This window comes from Leptopilina boulardi, unplaced genomic scaffold (genome assembly GCF_019393585.1).
Source record: "Leptopilina boulardi isolate dan_hultmark-lab unplaced genomic scaffold, ZJU_Lbou_2.1 LbouV2_59, whole genome shotgun sequence".
Lineage (NCBI taxonomy): Eukaryota > Metazoa > Arthropoda > Insecta > Hymenoptera > Figitidae > Leptopilina > Leptopilina boulardi.
In genome coordinates this window covers 555,150-574,935 of record NW_026138004.1, presented here as the reverse complement: position 1 = coordinate 574,935, position 19,786 = coordinate 555,150, and the positions used below count along the sequence as shown (strand labels likewise).

The 19,786-nt window shown below is 28.5% G+C and overlaps 1 protein-coding gene across 1 annotated transcript in view; it reads right to left on the bottom strand.

Annotated features, from left to right (window-relative positions):
• Positions 1-18,438, bottom strand: part of LOC127290321 (E3 ubiquitin-protein ligase MYLIP) — a 210,653-nt gene extending 192,215 nt beyond the window's left edge. Inside the window, exon 1 of the mRNA XM_051318817.1 lies at positions 17,906-18,438. Within this exon, the coding sequence (XP_051174774.1) occupies positions 17,906-17,992 (87 nt within the window). The 5' untranslated portion in view covers positions 17,993-18,438. The remainder of the gene's footprint in view (positions 1-17,905) is intronic.
• Positions 18,439-19,786: the final 1,348 nt, after the last annotated feature.

Here is a 19,786-nt window from a genome sequence, read left to right as displayed (position 1 = left end):
TGACTTGAATAGTTTTAAAACAGTAGAAACGAAAGAATACTCCGTCGGGGAGTGACATTTCGCAACAGTAAAAAATGAAAGAGTACTCCGTCGGGGTGTGACGTTTTTCCATTTGATCAATAGGTAATAAAAATAACAATGAATTCTCTCTGAAGAGAGTGACTATATTTTTATCACCATTTCGGTTTTTTATTATTTTTTATTTCGGTTTTTTAACTAAAAGTGTTTAATAACAACGGCAGTGCTCGAAGAAAATTATTATCGGTTCGTGTAAATATTTTCAAATTTAGTGATTTCAAGCGAACATAGTCGTTATTTTCGGGTGTAAAGTGTTAACGAATTGCGAGAGTTATATTCTAAAACTATTATGGTTTTTCGTATTAAGTGATTGTGAATTTTATTATTTATTCACCCTGTTATTTATGTACACCCTTTTCATAAAATAAAATTTATCCACTGTTAACTCTTAATTATATAAATAGTTGTCGGAAATGTAAAATATCCCGGTTTTCGAAGTAACAACTGCAGTGAATACAATTTCTATAAATATAAACTCTATTCAAAATATTGAATACGTCACAACGAATTCTTTACCCTTGGATGGAATAAAAGCTTGAAGCTTTCATCAAATAGAAAATTAATCAACTACATGTCTAAAAGGAATTCAAGGGGAAAAAAAGAGTTGAAGAGAGAGAAAGATGAATTTCAGTCATATTCGCAATGCAATATAATGCTTTTGCCCCGCGTATATATAAACGCAGAGAGAAACTCTTCGCATGCAAAATTGCCTGGGTAGTATGCTTCTGAATATTCACCCCCTCCATATTGTAGGTAAAATTTTTTGAATGCAACATTGTGTATCTGTGAGAGAGGCTTTTTTTATTGCAATTCACATATACAGTCTCTCTCTCTCTCTCTCTCATAAAACTCATGATATTCGTTATATACATATATTCTTTTTGTATTAAAAAAACGCGCATGTAACTGTATTTTTCCGAGTATAATCTAAAGCTGGGCTTATAAGCCCCCATATGAGTGCACAATCGACTCTTGTTTTTGGTTAAATGAAAAAAAAAATTTTTTCCCCTTTAAAACTATTTACGAAAACAATTCGGGAAAAAAAACAAATAAACGAAGAGAACAATGAAAGTTAACAATAACAGTATTATTTTACTACACACAGTTTGTGATGTTACCCATTGTTTTCCGTTATATGCTTTTTTAAAACAAGATTTTCTTTTTTTGGAAAATTTGTTTAAAACTTTTAATAAAATACAATTTTCAGAAACATATTAATTATTATATGGGGCATTTTATTTTAAACAGTTCCACCTTTAAAAGACGATTTTTAGCAGATTTTTTAAAAATTGTATTATATAAAAAAGAAATATTATTCATAAAATGTTATACATGTTATACTAGAACTAAAAACAGTTATTTTCAGATCACAGGACATCTAATTGTTAAAATTTCTTAAAAAAATTTAAGGTTAAACTAAAGGACAGGGTTAAACAGACCCTGTATGTGATCTGAGGGTTAAATTCTCCCTCAAAATATAGTGTATAAGATTTTAAGAATAATATTTCTTTTTTGTATAATAAAATTAACTTTAAAAAATCTGCTAGCAATCGTATTTTGAAGGTGGAACTGTTTAAAATAGAATGCCCTATTTGTTTAAAATTCCATTCATTGTAATTAGTATACATAGTTAAAAATCTGTTCAATATGTACAAAATATATAATTAAAAAAGAGAAATGCACCCAGACGTGATTAAATTAAATAAAAAGAAAGAAGCATTTTAAAATTTTGTGGAAAATAATGGGATTTTTGTATTTAAATTTAAATAAATATATAGTTCGTGTGTGCACGATGATAAAATGAAAAAGGCAAAGGAAGAAAACTTTGACAAAGGTTGAAAATGAATATTCAGCGAGCATAGTTTTTTTGTCATATATATATATAGTTCCGAGAAAATTTAGCCTTTAACTCTCATCTTGCACATGACTAAGCAAAGAGAATTCAGTACAGCATGAAAGATTGCGACTCTTTGCGCATTTCAAGTAACACACTGACAGCGAGGGGCCTACTACATTTGTAAATATTATATACATGTATAGTTTTGAGCGAGAAAAATTCAATTTCGAAAGAGAGAGATGATAAAACTTGACATGAACGAGGATGCAAATAAATGTCACCCCTTTTTTTTAAATTCCCTAACTGTCGATGCAAAAGACTTGCTTCGCTAGAGATTTTCAATAAATCTGTTACACAACTGAATATTTCTCTTTTTCTCTCGTCTTTGAGACCGCAAAATAATGCAAGAAACACTGCGCGCAGGAGAAAAATCAAGATTGAAAATTATCTCAACTCATCATTTATTTCCTTGAAGGATTTGTTCTTTTTCTATATAAATTGAAAGTATATATAAAAATGCTATGAAACATCTACATAATATGTGACGCTCAATAAAAAAAGTGACCTTAAGGACGTTTATACCATGGAATGCAGAATTCCAGATAAAAATATTTCAGAAAAATTAAATTATTATTTTTCTTCAGAAAATAATTCTTAACATCTATTCTAAAGTATTAAAACAGTACCGATTTTAGGTATCAAAATAGAATCAAATGATAATTTAGTACCTAAAGTCCAGGACCTCAGTAGCACCATAGAATATGGCCATTATTTCGGATTGTAGGACAGAAGTGGTGGACCCCATTCTGGTGGACAATTTCGGACTGATTTCACATTAAATACAGACAGATCAGTACGAATTAGTTCAGAAATTGTACGAAAACAATCTGAAAAAAATCTATATTAGTCAGCAATCAGTCTGAATGAAATGATAAATCCAAGATCAATCCGGAATAGTCCGAAATAGTGATAGAATAAATCCGCAATTAGCCCGCAACAATTTGATTTCAATTAGATCAAAAAACAATCCAAAATGAGTACAAAATAATCCAGAATTTGTATGTAAACTATCCACAAACAGTATGCAACAATCTGGATTAAGTACTGTCGTAAAAGTGAATATATGAGTCAGTAATATACTCTAAAATCTTTATGTGGAAAATTCGATATTAGTCCACAGCGGGAATTACGTAATCAATTTGAAATATCTTATAAAAAGAGGTTAGATGGGGTCCGTTGTACCTGACCTATTGGCTTGCCAACACACGGAGACAAAAAAATGGCTACGATAACCGGAGACCCAACTAGTGCCTGAGTGACTCAAAAAGACAACATATAACTTGGGTCCCAAGTAGTTTTTGCCTGTCAAACACTATTAAAAGCCTGGTTAAAACTCAGAGGGTAAGGCAGGAAATGCTTGAATTTTCGAGCTTAATTCACGCGCTCCCTACCTTACCATCTGAGTTTTAACCAGGCTTTTAATAGTGTTTGACAGGCAAAAACTACTTGGGACCCAAGTTGTGTTAACTTTAATGCTACTGCTTGAGTCACCAGTTATCGTAGCCTTTTTTTCTCTCCATGCGGAATGACTCTTATGGACTGTAGTCCTCGGTCAACTTATCTCTTTTCCAGTAATTCGCAAATTGATTCGTAACTCTCACTGCATATCGTCGTTCAAACATTCGTTTAACAGTCATCGTACTACTGTTTAATTTAAAGCGATCATTTTCTGTGGGTTTAGATAGAACACTATACGGATCCTCGACTTAGGCCGGGATTTTTCCAGTTCCTAGAAACTATGCAGGTTCTTCATAAAATTGTTATACCACAACTCACACGTCGACAGTTTCGAAGAAGTCTTATCAGTTTTGGATCAGTTCCTTCTCCATTGTCTTGCTCTAAGCGATATGAGCTTTTAACCACTGCCTCCACAAGTCCAACACCAAATGACCAGACAAGACTCTTTTCCCGCTCAATGAAGGAAAGCTTCTCGGGTCACCAAGTCCCCGTATTACCATTAGAATCAAGTACGAATGACAGCTTGAGGATTCTAAGCCTCGAACCTAGCTGCTCATTCCTCCTTATTAGTCACCTTTTACGACACGCAGAGGGCAACGTTGGGATTATTCATCTATATCAATATCCACACAAAAACGGTATTAGTCTACAATATTCCTGATTTAATCTGGTAAAAAATCCTAATCCGAAATGAGTCTGGGAAAATTCGGAATTAATACGTACAAAATCGTCAGTCGCAATCTGAACAAAAATTTTAATCGAATTAGTCGGCAATCTGTGTATGACGAATCCGGAATTATTCAGATCGACCTAGAATCGAATTATTACGGACTGATGTCATAGAAGTTTCATAGAATACTTCGGATTAATCTCATATTTGTCTTTTGGTCCACACTAATTTCGGAAAATTTCATATCATTTTCGGAACTGTTTTTCTACAATTTAGATAGATTCAGTCCGTTTAAAAATCTGAATCCAAAATGAGTCTGGTATATTCCGACATTCTGTATGTATTAAATCGGCAATTAGTCCGCAACAATCTGTTTTTAGTTAGGTTTTGCTGCTTTTATTACAGTTTCCGCACTCATGCTACCAGATGCAGTTCTCTCACAGTTGAGGTGAGTCTCAAGTTCTAAAAGATCTGTTCACTGTCGGCGTAATAAATGACACGTTGCCTTCTGACCAATAGTCACTACTTTGGTTAATATTATGAAATGTGGAATTAATCCGAAACAGTCCGCTTTATAGTCGGGTTTCTATTATCCGGAATTAGACCACTTAGGTTCGAAATTAGTATGATTTGTGTGACTAGTCCGGTCTAATCCAAAATTAATCGGATCATACACAACTAATAAATGCAAAATTACTTCTATTGAATCCGAAATTAATCCGGCCTGTGTAATCAGTAAATCTAAAATCACTAGTCACGTTCTATCGAACTGATTTCGGATAACACCTGATTAATTCCAGAATCACTAATTACACAAATTGGGCAAATTTCGGAGGTTTAGCCGGACTTATTTCCGCATGACAAAAACCTAACAATAAACCAGACTGTTTCGGACTAATTCCATATTAGTCCGGAATATTTACCAGGGCGGACATTACGAGTGCCTTACCTTTTCTGATTCCTAAAAAACTCCTGCACAGCTCTTTCCCTTTGAACCATCCGTATACCAAATGTCAGTGCTCTCGAGGAAAATCGTTAGCCCAATCCTCTCTGGTGGGTATATTTATTTGATACATTTTATCAAAGAGGTAAAGTGGAAAAGTCCTATCTCTCTAATCATAGGAGATAAGATAAAATTTAGAAAAATACTTACAGGACCGTCCCTTAAGGATTTCTACTTTACCCGCAACTATATATCTCTCTGAATGCATACAAGTGACAATAACTACTATGAGAAATTAAATATAATTGTAAAATAAAGAAAATTATGAAGGATGGTATTTCTAAAGCATCTTGTATCTTAACTTTTTCAAAGAGAAAAGAACCCTTCAATCTTTAAAGAGAGGAGGGGGGTGTAGAAGGTTGAGGAAGAGGAAAGCTCTTTTGCTGCTAGATTGGGTGAGAGAAAAAGGTGCTCTTCGACAAAAGACCTCATGAAGAACTATTGACTTCTTTTGACGTCTTTGTTCTTTGAGCGAAGGAAAAATTCGAGAATGGGTATTTTATGTTGATCAAACACCCAGATATTCATGTTTTACGGCAGTTGTTTCCACTTGAAAATGATCAAAAAAAAATCGCGTAAGAAAAAACGATATAACACTATAATCTATACTTATACAACAAGATTTACATATTATATAGATACCTATATAGCTCAAACATTTTTATACAAATTTAATATTTTTCATTAAAATTTTTCTAAACTATAGAAGCAACCAGCCATGAAAGCTGTCAGTACTAAAGTAACTTCAATATATGCTTTACAAAGTTTAATTAGGAGTTTTAAAAGGATATCATTAAAAACGGTTTAAAAAGACGTTCATTATTAAATTTACTTTAAAAAAAAGTTGAAAGAAAAATCTTGAAAGAAAAATATAATTATACAAAAGGGAAATATATTTTCGTTAAAATTTAAGTTAATAACATTGATTAAATTTTGGTGAAAATAAATGAATATTTATATTTAAATAATAAATATTAATTTCTTATTCTTTGAAAAATTATTATTTGAAATATGTATATAATATTTTCCGAGAGAGAAATAGAATAAAGATAAATATATCATTATATATATGTACATTCATATATACTATATAGTGGTGGATTACGAAACTACTTGTAGAATGGGAAGGTAATTAAACACGCATGAGTTGCTGTTGCAAAGCGACAAGAAAAATCCTTACGAAGTTAGGAGACTCCCGTAGACAGTACCCCCGAAGTTCTTAATTAATCCTATTAATTAGATACACGGTCGCTCGCGCAACTGACAAGGTTTGCGCCCTTGTAATTCTCAAAGTATAACTAAGGTTTTGATACATTACTAAACTTTCCTTTTTTTTCCCTCTCCATATATGCATAAAGTATCTTCCATTTCCTTTGCATATACATAAATTATATACCCATACCACTTTTGAAAATCCGATAACAAATAATATAGCATAATGTTAGTATTTCTATTAACGAGCGTCAACTTATTTTCAAACCGAAAGTTAATAAAACCATATTCTCTAAAATTTAATAATATAAATAAATATTTACAGCAAACTGTAATACTTTATTCTCTAAATTTTATATAGTGAAAATTTGTTCACTAATTTAAATTTGTAGAAATTTTTACGAAATTTTAGTAAAATATTATACTATGAGGCTGTTTTCACCGTGTGGATAAATTTAATCTTCCGAGGAGAGGTTAAAGGCAGTTCTGCGTCTGCGCAGAATGTTTGTAGCTTCTGCGCAGACGTAGAACTACCTTCAACATCTGGAAAGATTAAATTTATTCACACGTTGAAAACGGCCTCTATGTATTTGATTTTGTAATATCTTTTCCTTGTTTTAGTAAATAGTAACATAAAAATTAGTAGAAATTTTCACTAATTTAATTTAGTGAATAAAATCTAACTAATTAAAATTTAGAGGCTGTTTTTATCGCGATGGGTAAAGTAGGGAATGGATAAATTAAGTTGGATAAAGTAGTAGATTAAATTTGCGTCTGTGAAGAATAATAAAAAATGCGATTGATAATTAGACGATATTCTTTTTCGTGTATTCTGCGCAAACGCAAATTTATCCTCTGCGCACTAAAAAATAAATGACACTAAAGTTACCAACGTTGAATCGCCGAAAAGAATTTTTTTTTTCTAAGATTTAATATTTCCCCGCCTTGGTTGAGGATTTTTAGTGTTTAGGGATGTATTTGTTACCAAAATATATAAAGAAGTTTCAATTTAAAAAAATTGGTTCTTGGCCTTTAAAATAATCTGAAAAAGAAAAATTCGTTCGTTAATTCGTCGAATCAACGTTAGTAACTTCAGCGTCATAAAAATAGTACTTACTTTCAGTTTACTTTTGACTAAAGCCGTTAACATTAGAACCATTTTTACTGAATTTCAGCCTTGAGTGTATGATTTTAAGTCCTAACATTGACTTAATCTAGTTTTAAGATTAAAATTACACTACACGGAAAAAAAGTACAACTGAATTTGAGAATTTTTTCGCCATAACAATTAAACATTTCGTCAAAAATGAACCAGCGATATTGTATTGTCAAAATGGCTGACCAGAAAGATTAAACTCTAAATTCACTATAGCCGAATTGGCTAAACTTTCGGCTGCTGCAGTGAAACTTATTCACAGCGTTGGATGTTTCGTTCCTTCATATTAATTATATTCCCAAATAGCTCGTTCTCGTCGTAAAATTTTTTTCCGTATAGTTTTAAGGCATTTTGATTTTAAGATGTTAACGGTTTCAGTATTTATTTTTTGTGTGTGTGTGTGATGAAAACCGTCTCTTAGAAAGTACTTATAGCTTTATGCATATTAATCTAACCTCAAACCTCTTTCCCCTAATGTATAGCTTAACTTAACCTCAAAACTTTTTCCCTAATTTATAATGTATATTATACTTGGCACCTATTTTAGAATATTTTATATTTAAATTCAGTATGTAATATATTCTTAAAATTAGAAAATATTCTAAACTGTATATAACCGTAAAACTACCACAGAATTTAATTAGCAATATTTAATAATTAATCCTTTTTTGATGTCGTAAAAAGGTGGCAACATCTCCATCAAAAATAAATAATGAAGTTAGAATATTTGATCGAGCATATACTCTCTTAGGCTATAATTTACCCAACAGTTTGTTAGCTAAATACAATAAAGCAAAGAATAGTAAATTATACACAAGGGGTAATAATCCCTTACAGAAGTTTTCATAATCAAGAAAAAATATTTTCAAAATTTTCTAAAATGAAAATTATAATAGAAGTTTAAGCAAAAAATTGAAATTGACTAATCCAAATGTAAAATTTTTAAATTCAAATCCAAAAATTTAATTAAATTTTCAAGCATCAGCTTATTTGTCTGGTAAGTTGATTTATATATATATATATATGAAAAAAAGAAAGAAAACTCCGACATATGTTGACATTGGGCAAATTTGAAAATTATCAAAGTTAAATGAAATTCTCACAGCCAAAAGCAAAAAGTGAACGAGAGAGAGAAAAAAAAGAGAGAGAGAGTGCCTTTTCGCTTAATTAAACTCCAAAGTTAAACTTTAAAGTGTTTGAATGAAAGTTTTACAATTGCAGAGAGAAAGAGAAAAGGGATGACACAAGTGACGTGCGCGCGGGGTTGAAATATGAAAAAAGAAGGTTTTACGAAAGAGTCCAGGAATTGGAAAAAAAAATTAAATGATAGTCGAACAAAGAAAATGTAAAGGTGAAAAAATTTTAATTATATATCCATGCGGCAAGAAAAAAAAGAAAAGATCACAAAAAATATAAACTTGTTTCGCATCACGCTGCTGAACGTGTAATTAAATTACAATAATCAAATTACCTACACCTCTATATATATATATATATGAGGAGCTGGAAAGTAAAACTCGCTCTCCGCTCGGATGGACTCCGTAGAGCCAGTCAAACATTTGAAAAAGTGATTGAAATTGAAATTCAAAATTTTGAATTTTGAAAAGTACTACATTATAGGAAATTAAAAGGCGCATCTTTTTTTCCTTTGAAATTTTTTTATAAAACGAATATTTTAGTTTCTAGAGACCAAAAACTGAGAAATTTAAATTGTTAAATTTAATTAAGTTTTAAAACATAAATCATCGTATCTCCAACAATTATTAATGAATTTGATTCAAATTTGAGATGTACACGTAATAGGGTCTACTAAAGGCGACAAAATAATGAAAAATTAAAAAATCATTAATTGTTTAAATTTTTTTTAATAAAAATTGTGACCAGTTGATAATAACGTTTTCTTACTTTCATCGACAAAAAGTCTGCGGGGAACTTTGTAGTTTAGAAAACTTCCAGTGAGACATTTGTTTATCACTATATAAGGAAGTTTTCTGTAAAATATTAAACCAATTCTTTGAAAACTTTAAAAATTATTCAAGTTTTAAGAAAGCGCGGTCGACGCGCAAGTAAGTCCTAACGCTATTCGTACAGACAGCTGTTCCGTGCATGAAATATAATTAGATTTTCACATTAAAGTATAAATTTTTTTATTATTGAATTGAACATTGTAGTATTAATTGTCAACAAACTTTAATTCTGAATAGGCAATAATAATAATAATAATAATAATAAAGAAATTTATACTTTAATGTGAAAATCTAATTATATTTCATGCACGGAACAGCTGTCTGTACGAATAGCGTTAGGACTTACTTGCGCGTCGACCGCGCTTTCTTAAAACTTGAATAATTTTTAAAGTTTTCAAAGAATTGGTTTAATATTTTACAGAAAACTTCCTTATATAGTGATAAACAAATGTCTCACTGGAAGTTTTCTAAACTACAAAGTTCCCCGCAGACTTTTTGTCGATGAAAGTAAGAAAACATTATTATCAACTGGTCACAATTTTTATTAAAAAAAATTTAAACAATTAATGATTTTTTAATTTTTCATTATTTTGTCGCCTTTAGTAGACCCTATTACGTGTACATCTCAAATTTGAATCAAATTCATTAATAATTGTTGGAGATACGATGATTTATGTTTTAAAACTTAATTAAATTTAACAATTTAAATTTCTCAGTTTTTGGTCTCTAGAAACTAAAATATTCGTTTTATAAAAAAATTTCAAAGGAAAAAAAGATGCGCCTTTTAATTTCCTATAATGTAGTACTTTTCAAAATTTAAAATTTTGAATTTCAATTTCAATCACTTTTTCAAATGTTTGACTGGCTCTACGGAGTCCATCCGAGCGGAGAGCGAGTTTTACTTTCCAGCTCCTCATATAAGAAAGTAACGAGACGTATAATGCATTTACTGGTTTTCTCTAAGAATTTTCACATTTCAACCTCTGTCTTATTACTTGAAAATTACAATTTTAAAAGCCTCAAAAGTCACATGCACAAAGATCATAAATGGAAAGAATATAATAAATATCAAATTTTATAAAAATATTTTCAAATTTTGTAAAAGTATTTTCAAGTCGTGGAAAATAATATGCGGTAAAAAGCGAAATTTTTAAATAAGAAATACTGATCTTTAATAAAACCTTTTATGAAATTTTTACAATTTAAAATTTTGGTAAAACGTATTTTATTTATTATAGTAAAATATGATACTAAATTTTATTAAATTCGTTTGCAATTATTTAAATTAAAAAAAAAACGGACCGATTTTAGTGAAAATAGCAAATTTATGTTTAATTATAGAAAATCAAGGTCAAAATTCACCATTGGAAAGAGCATGAAAAAACCTTCAAAAAAACATACCTGACAAAATTTTTTTTATTTGCATTTATAGACAGCAAAAATTCAAATAGTAGCGCGGTGTTAGGGAAAAAACTGATAAAATTGACCCCCCTCTATCTCCCCCAAAAATTTGGAAAAAGTCAAAAAATTTTTTGGGGATATTTTACTATCAGGTAGGACAACAATTCCCCCAAGTTTCACTTTTTTTCGAGAAATCAATTTTTTAACTTAGGACATTACACGTAAAATGCCTCATATGTAACAAATGAAAATAAATTATTATTGTTATTATAATTATTATTATTATTAAAAAAATTTTATTATTATTATTAATATTATTATTATTATTATTATATTATTAAGATTCTTAGAAAGATAACGATGAAAATGATGTTTTAAAGGCTTCAAAAGAGAAGACTCCTCAAAGAAGAAAGATAGAAACCCTCGAAGTTAATTAGAAAATTTATGCTTTCCGAAACATTTTATTGAATAAATATTAAACTTGACTAAATGAACAAAATTTTGTGGATATTAGGCAACTAAAATGAAACTGAAGTTACCAACGTTGATTCAAAGAAAAAATAAAATTTAAAGATTTTAATTCCCATCAATGAAATTTGATTATTTTCAACCCTCGAAAACCTAAAATAAAAAAAACAATATTTATCATTGTTTTGTCCCGGATTTTCCGAAAATTTAGAAATTTCAAGTAATTTTGTTATTTCCTCAACTCCGAAACAATTTTTTTCGTTTGATAATTATTTGTTTCAACACTGAAAAAAATTCTAGTTAGAATAACCAGAATTCTGGTTAGGGTATATTTAACATTTTGATTCTGGTTAGGTTAACCAGAATTCTGGTTATTTTAACGAGAATTCTAGTTAATTCAACTAGAATTCTGGTTAACATAACTAGAAAGTAATGTTAAATATAGCCTAACAAGAATTTTTTTTCAGTGAATGTTAGAAGCCTTTTAAAAAACAGAAAAATTGCTTCCAAGTCGGAGAAAGCAGTGATTTTGAATTTTTTGTCACGGATTTTTTTCGAAAATTCCGAAATTTCAAAAAAATTTCTATTTCCCCGACTTGGAAGCAATTTTCCTGCGTTTTAAAACGATTCTAGCATTGAAATACATAATTATTAAACGCAAAAAATTGCTTCCGAGGCAAGGAAATAGCAATTGACTTGAAATTTCTGGATTTTCGAAAAAAAATCCGTGACAAAAAATTTAAAATTATTTTTCGTTGAATCAACGTTGGTAACTTCAGTTTCATCAACTAAATACTTTATTAATTAGATATAAAGAAATTTAATTAAAATTAATTTTTTAAAAAAAATAGAAAAGTTGAGAAAAAAAAATTATGATTTTAGGTGACTTTTTTTTTGAAAAAAAGGATATCAACAGTGATTTCTGTTAATTTAAAAAATATAGTTTGTGCGCTTAAAAGATTTCAATGAACTGAGTAAGCAACAATAAGGAGGGCAAAGTGGATATAGAAAATTTATTTTCTATGGTTTCGTTGAAAAACGACTGCAACGAAAAGTAAAGGTTTCTCTGAATGATACATTGAAAGGGTAAAAAAAGGAAGAACTTTTTTTTTCACTTTGTAGAAGTTTCATACAAACTTCTAGAAAATAGTCTATATATATATACTTCTTCAACCGATAGGAGACAGAGAAATTGAACATATAGACAACTAAGACACAAGCTACATTAAAGGATTTTGTTCAGTTCAAAATCCTCTGAACTGATAGACTATAATACTCTACTGCTACTATGTGAAACTATTTTCATCATTAAAACTTTTAGTCTAATTAATCAGAATCAAAAGTTACTATTATAATTTTGCCCTAGAGTATACAAATATATTCAAAATTTACTTTCAGTAATATATAACTAATTTCATTGACAAAAATTATTACAGAAATAAATACAAAATATAATAATAATAATATAATATTTATAAAATATAATGTACAATGTATTATTTATAAAAGAGAGAAACAAAAAAAATTTGAATAAATGTGAAAGAACAAATGTGTGCAGAAAATATTTTAAAAAGTGAAATATTTATGTATCTATTCTTTGATGAAAATTCTTTGACTAGTGAAATGTGAGTGAAATATTGAATGTTTGAATAAATTATCTTTAAAAAAAAAAAAATGAAGACGGTAAACAAATTAATGCAAAAAAATCGGAAGCATAAATTCAACGACCTTGTTAATTAACATAAGGCAATGAACTTTAAGACCTTCTTTATTTAATGGCATTTAAAAAAAAACATAAATTATTAACGAAAATCAAAAATAGCGACAACAAATTTGTATTTCATATAAATATATAATCTAAAAAAGAAATATTTATTTAAAATTAATTTACAAGCAAATTTATTGAAATTTAATTAAATTAAATTAATTTCAATTTTTAATATGCAGTAGCAGAAAATTTTTATATTTAATTTCACAAAAATATGCTTTTCGAAACGTTTAAATGACCGAAAAAATTTGTTTACTGTTTTTTTTTTTTGTATTTACCGTAATTTAATATTTATATATTCTTTTTACATTTTCTAACAAAATATTGTTTATTTATAAGAAAAAATTGTTTTTATCTAAAGACGAGATTTTACTATAACATTTTGTTAATTTTGACTAATTAAGAGCCCGTTTTCACCGTGTGGATAAATATTTTAATCTTCCGAGAGGTTAAAGGCATTTTTGCGTCTGCGCAGAATATTTGTAGCTTCTACGCAGACTCAGAACTTAATCTCTTGGAAGATTAAATTTATCCGCACGGTGAAAACGGGCTCTTAGATTTAGAGAGTATTAAACTTACAAATTACTGTTATAGGTCAGGCACAATTTTTAAGGTTAGATTAAGCATAACATCTAAATTTTTTTTAAATGTTTTAATATTATTTAATGTAAAATGTTATTTTATCGAAAACCTAATTAGTCCAGTCAAATTAGTTGAAAAACAAGGCATATCATGTTTTAACTCAGGACCTCAATTTTTTTTTTGCTTAAATTCTTCATTTTTGGGGTAAAAATAAAGTACTTAAATTTGGTACTTCGAACTCCTACTGGAAGACTGTATCTCTTCACCCCCCCCCCAAAAAAAAATGACATAAATTTTGAGGTTATGTTCGTTTCAAAACTGAATAGGATCTAAAGTCCTACCCTCTCTCCGTATTTCCCGCCAAAAGTAACCTAAATTTTGAGGTTATATTGTTTTTAAGACTCTGAATATAGCCGCAAGTCCACCCCTCTCCTCTCCCCCGCCAAAAATGATCTAAATTTTGAGGTTATGTTTGTTTCAAGACTCTGAATAGAGCCACAAGTCCTTCCCCCTTCCATCATCTCTCTCCGTATTTCCCGCCAAAAATGACCTAAATATTGAGGTTATGTTCCTTTCAAGACTTTGAATATAGCGCAAATCCCCCCTCTCCCCATTCCTTACCTTCCCCATCGCCAAAAATAACCTAAATTTTGAGGTTATGTTCTTTTAAAGACTTTCAATATAGCCGCAAGTAAAGGTGGATTTCCCGCCAAAAATTACCTGAATTTAAAGGTTATGTTCGTTTCAAGACTGTGAATATAGTCGCAAGCCCCCCCCCTTCCTTATGTTGAAGGGGAGGTGGAGTTTTTTCCAAAATTGAACTAAATTTTAAGGTTATGTTATTTTGGCGGAAAACGACCAAGAAACAAACATAACCTCAAAATTTGGCGCAAAAAAACTAAGAAACAAACATAACCTCAAAATTTAGGTCCAACTTTGAAGGAAAATGACCAAAAAACGAACATAACCTTAAATGTAGGTCAAATTTTAGCAGGAAAATTTAAAAAATTAGATAAATTTTGTTTTAAAAATTAAAAATAATAGAAATTATTATTAATAAAAATCCTAAATAAAATTTAAAAAAATAAATCGTAAAATATTAATAATACAAGTTTTAAATTCCAGAAATTGGCCAAACATTAACTTAAAATAGGTCATGAGGCCATCTACAAAAAAAAATTAAAACCGGGGGGTTGGCGCGCGAAACGCGCAGGGGAACAAAGCCCCCCTAGTGTATATATATATATATGTATATATATATTGTCTGTTTGAGAAAGGGGCTCAAGACATGCTGCATCGTGAGATAGTCAAAGTTGAAGACAAAAGATGCGCATATAAGGATCAGGGATGCAAATCGGAGAATAGCTGATTACTAAGGAACCGGCTGGAACAAGACGAAGTAAGTTATTACGTGCACATACAAAGCTTTCTCTCTCTCTCTCTCTCTTGCTCTCGAGAATTTGGCGCTGAGTTTATATAGACACGAAGGGGGGGGGGGGTATTATATACACGTTTTCGGATGAGATGAACGATGGACGGAAGCGAGAAAGCCTAGCTTCAAAAGCAAATTAGATCTTGTAGACGCCGTCACGATCAGATCGGATCTCTCCCCGGAACATGGGACAAAAGCTCTAAATTGAATTTTGAAATTGAATTCCACTCAATTGCAATCTAATTCTTTCGTCTACTTACAAAAAAAAAAAAAAATGGCACACTCTTTTCCTCCCCCTCTCACCACCTTTTTTCCTTTTTCTCGAAATTTTCGAAAATCGAAGGTTAATTTTCATTTTATTATTACTTCAAGGAGATAATATAATGCGTGTTTTTTTTAATAAAGTCTAATTTTAGCAATTTGTAAAAAAATATAAAAGATTTCCAACATAAAAGTGGCGTAGAGTAGGGGTTAGCGCTCTGGACTGTCAGCCATAATTAACGCGTTCGAATCTCGACGAGGTAATTTTTGTTTTTTATTGTTCATTAAATATTTTTTATACTATATTATTCTACCATCAATTTTTGTATATATTATATTACTATATATTACTTTACTATATATAATAATTATTTCATATATTATATATTACATATTATATATTTTGAGTTTAATTATTATTATTATTATTATTAAAAATAACTCCAATAATAAATTCTCTTTGTTTAATAACTGAAATAATAAATTTCATTGCTTTTTTGTTTTTTCACAATTAGTTAAACTTGTACTTCAGTATTAATTAAAAGTTATATTTGAAAATGTGTTATTAAAAATTTTTTAATTACCAGATCCTTTGATCAAGTTAACAAAACTGTGGGAATTTAATTTTTGAATATTTAACGGTTCATTGATAATTAACAATTTATAAATATTTCAAAATCAATTTTTATCATTTTTTTTCTCTCTCACTTTTTATTAGAGCGTAAAACATATTAATTTTAAAATTAATTTATTTTACGATAGACTGTTATTTTAAAAGGTACCTATTTGCAAAAATACTACTTTACCACAAAAACTATATTTTCTAAAAAAAAAAAGTGTATAAAATCCTTGAAGGATGATGTAAAAATGATATTTTTTCATAAAGTAAATTTACTTTTCTTTTAAAAAAATATTTAGAAAAATATTAATAAATATAATAAAGAGAATTAATAAAATTAATAATTATTATAATTTAATTAATATAAATATTAAGAAAATAAAATATATTGCAATTTTTTTTTTTATTACATACTTAACATCATAAAACGTATATTTTATTGTTATGTATACTATATATTTATATAATATTATATTATTCATGTAAAAATAAATTTTATACACCTACAATGTTGTTTATAAATACACCTGAACTGTATGTAAAAAAATATTCTTTTTTTTTTTTAGAAAATGTTCTACTTTCCATGTAATTAAAATATAAAAAGCACTTCTTTATTGAAAATTGCAAATTACAGGTATTTTAATTTTAAAACTCTTTATTTTTAAAATTGTTTTATAAATTTTAAAAGTTGTAATTTTGTTAAAGAAAAAAAAACACGTTTTTTAATTAAACTGAATCTAGAAGTAATATAGTAATTAAAAGCATCTGGCGAAATTAAAAACATAAACAACTTTCTAAAAAGAACAACAAAGAATCTATAAAGACAAGAATATTTCTTATCTTTATACCTGCGCGGATAAAAATAATTAATCGTTAACTCAATTTTTTTTATAAAAGTTTCAATTTTGTAATTACTTTCAAACAAAGGGCCATAACTTATCTCGTTGTGTAATTATTGATTTTGATTTTTGTTAATTACGTAAAAATAATTTTAATTAAGATTTATACTTATTTCAAAATATAAAATAGCATTGAAAATAAAACGTTTCCTTAAGTTTTAAATATTTATTCCCATGTAAATGAAACTTTAATATTTATATAAAAATTTAATAATATCTAAAAAATGAATTTAATTAATATTAACTTTTTTTTTTAATTATTTATATAACAATTAATATAGGTAGATATTTAATTTAAATTTAATAAATTAATTTTTATTTAAAATTTTGAGATGAAAATAAAATCTGCAATTTGGGTTCAAAATTTTATTGGAATGGGATTTTGTTTTGATACCGTACAAACAAAAGAAAAACCCGTTTGTTCACCTTTTCTGACGTTCTCTGATTGTGAACACGTATTGGTTGTAAACAGAAAGCACGCATCTAACGCGTGCACATCAGGGTCTGGTTATAAATAGAAGGTGGTCCCCTAAAGCTATACATTATAAAGAGAGAGAAAAAAAAATAATAATATTGACTCCACCACGTGAAATTATCAACAGGATTGTTTCAAGGTTAAATTAATTTCTCTCCACATTTAACACTTTTTTTTCAAAAGCAAGAAAAAAAAACAATTTTCCAATTACCAGTGGAGTAATTAAAACAATAAATCATTTTAATAAATTTTCCCCCGTTCAGAAAATTTGCATAAAAATACACTTTGATATCAAAAAGAAATGAAAAACTATTGAATTAAAAAATAACAATTGCTATTAATATATATTATTTTATTTTAAATAATTTATAATTAAAACCAAATAAAAAGGAAATCAACAACTTCCTTGATAAGGAATTCATTCAACCATGACACAAACAAATCTAAATGTCATTCTCTCTCTCTATATATATATATAATAAGGAATCGATTATCTTTAGATAAACTAACCTAAAAAATGTTTATCAAAAATTTAAAAATATAATTAAATGTCACTGACCTTTTCAAGACACTCCTGACCAATTGCCCTGGGGTCTACCTGAACCTCGAGGATCACCGAGTTCGCCTGGCTAATGAGACACCACATTTTTTTTTTGTTTTGTTTTGCCTTCTTTTGTTGCGAATTTTAACTTGTCAACTTGTAACCTAAACCTCTTTTGATTCGTTGGAAATACGTCGATAAGCCCTCAAGCATGTATAATTAGGAAAAAAAAACTAAACCAAAACACACGTCACAACACGGTCTCGCGCTTTTTCGACTAGACTCTGTTCTCCGGAATCGCGGCTGATGGTCGGCGACCGGCTTTACCTACTGACGTGCTTCTTGTCATAACAAATTAATGAAACAATTGATCAGTTAAATTAAATGTCACTTCGCGAAATCCCACAACTTCCTTTTCGTAAAACGACAAAGACAATGACAACAATCGCGAACTAGGGCTCGTACAGACCAAACGTGTCGTGTCGACTTCCATTTCTCGGTGCGGAATGACACGAACTGCTACTTCTCCTCCGTTATGAGAATTAGTTCGCCAAATTGAATAACCTTTCTTTCCCTATATCAAATGGCGCTAGTGTCCCTAACCTCTACTCCCTCTCTTTATGTGTTTAATACATATACATATGTGTATATACTATAAACAGATACTACCTTTCAAATGTGTTTCACATGAAGAATAGACTACTTTTCATGTGTGTTGGAATGAAAATACTATGTAACTCAGCTGATTTGAATTATATTGTTGCCGCCATGTTGTGTTTTCTGCTGTCATTTGATCAACAGCGAATCAGAGACGACAATAACGTTCAAACCAATCAGAGTGCTTGTTATAAATCACGAGCAATGGCGGGTAATTGCTTTCAAATTTGAATTTTGTTCTTTAATAAAAGGAGGAAGATATATTGTTAAAGTAGATTTAAATAAATAATGATTTTTTCATCTTAATTTTTCGTTTTTCTTTTAAAACATTGTATTAGATTGAAAATCAATTTTAATAATTGTTATACTGTGAAGGAAAAAATTGGTTGGCACCATTGATTACGATTCTGAAATCTCAGTTAAAAATTTCAAAATCAGATTAATTATTTTTGAATTATTTTCAATCGATGATTACGAAAATGAAGTGATTTATTTAAAATACGTAAAATAATATTGGAGGAAAAAATTATTATTATTAAAATAATATGTCGGAGTAGTTTTATAAAAATTGGTAAATGAAAAAAAATCAGTTTTTATGAATTTGATGTCTTTTAAAAAATCCAATATGGCGAAATAAATATGGTAGATATTTTAAATTATCAAATTTTCAAAACAGTAAACATTACTTTGTTTCTGGACATTTTTCGATTATTTTTACATAATTTTATTATTTTTGCCATAAATTTCTAATTAAAAGACAAATTTTGAAAATAAAAAGATAAATTAGAATTAAAAAAAGGAAATTCAATTTTATACTACAATAATAGAATTTAAAAGTGAAAAAATATGTTTCGAAAAACTAAAAAATAAAATTATGTTTCGATTGTTTAAATATCGAATTAAAATTGATAAAAATATTTTACGTTCGTAGTAGTTTTATAAAAAAAAAAAAATTCTAAATGTAAATAAAGTAAATAATTTGCGTAAAAAAAACTTCAAATAATTTCAAAAATTTAATATGTAATTTTTGTGTAAAAATTCGTAATTTCGTAAACCTTTGTTTTTTTTAGAATATAAAAATAAAAAAATGGTCAATCGAATATCGAAAAAAAAAAAAAAATTTTTATTCTCCAGTATTTTCGGAGTCGAATTAGAAGACAATTTTCAAAAATTAAAAAATATAGAATAAAAATAAGTTTATCAATTGTGTTTTGTTTTTTTTAAACACAAAGAAACAATGAA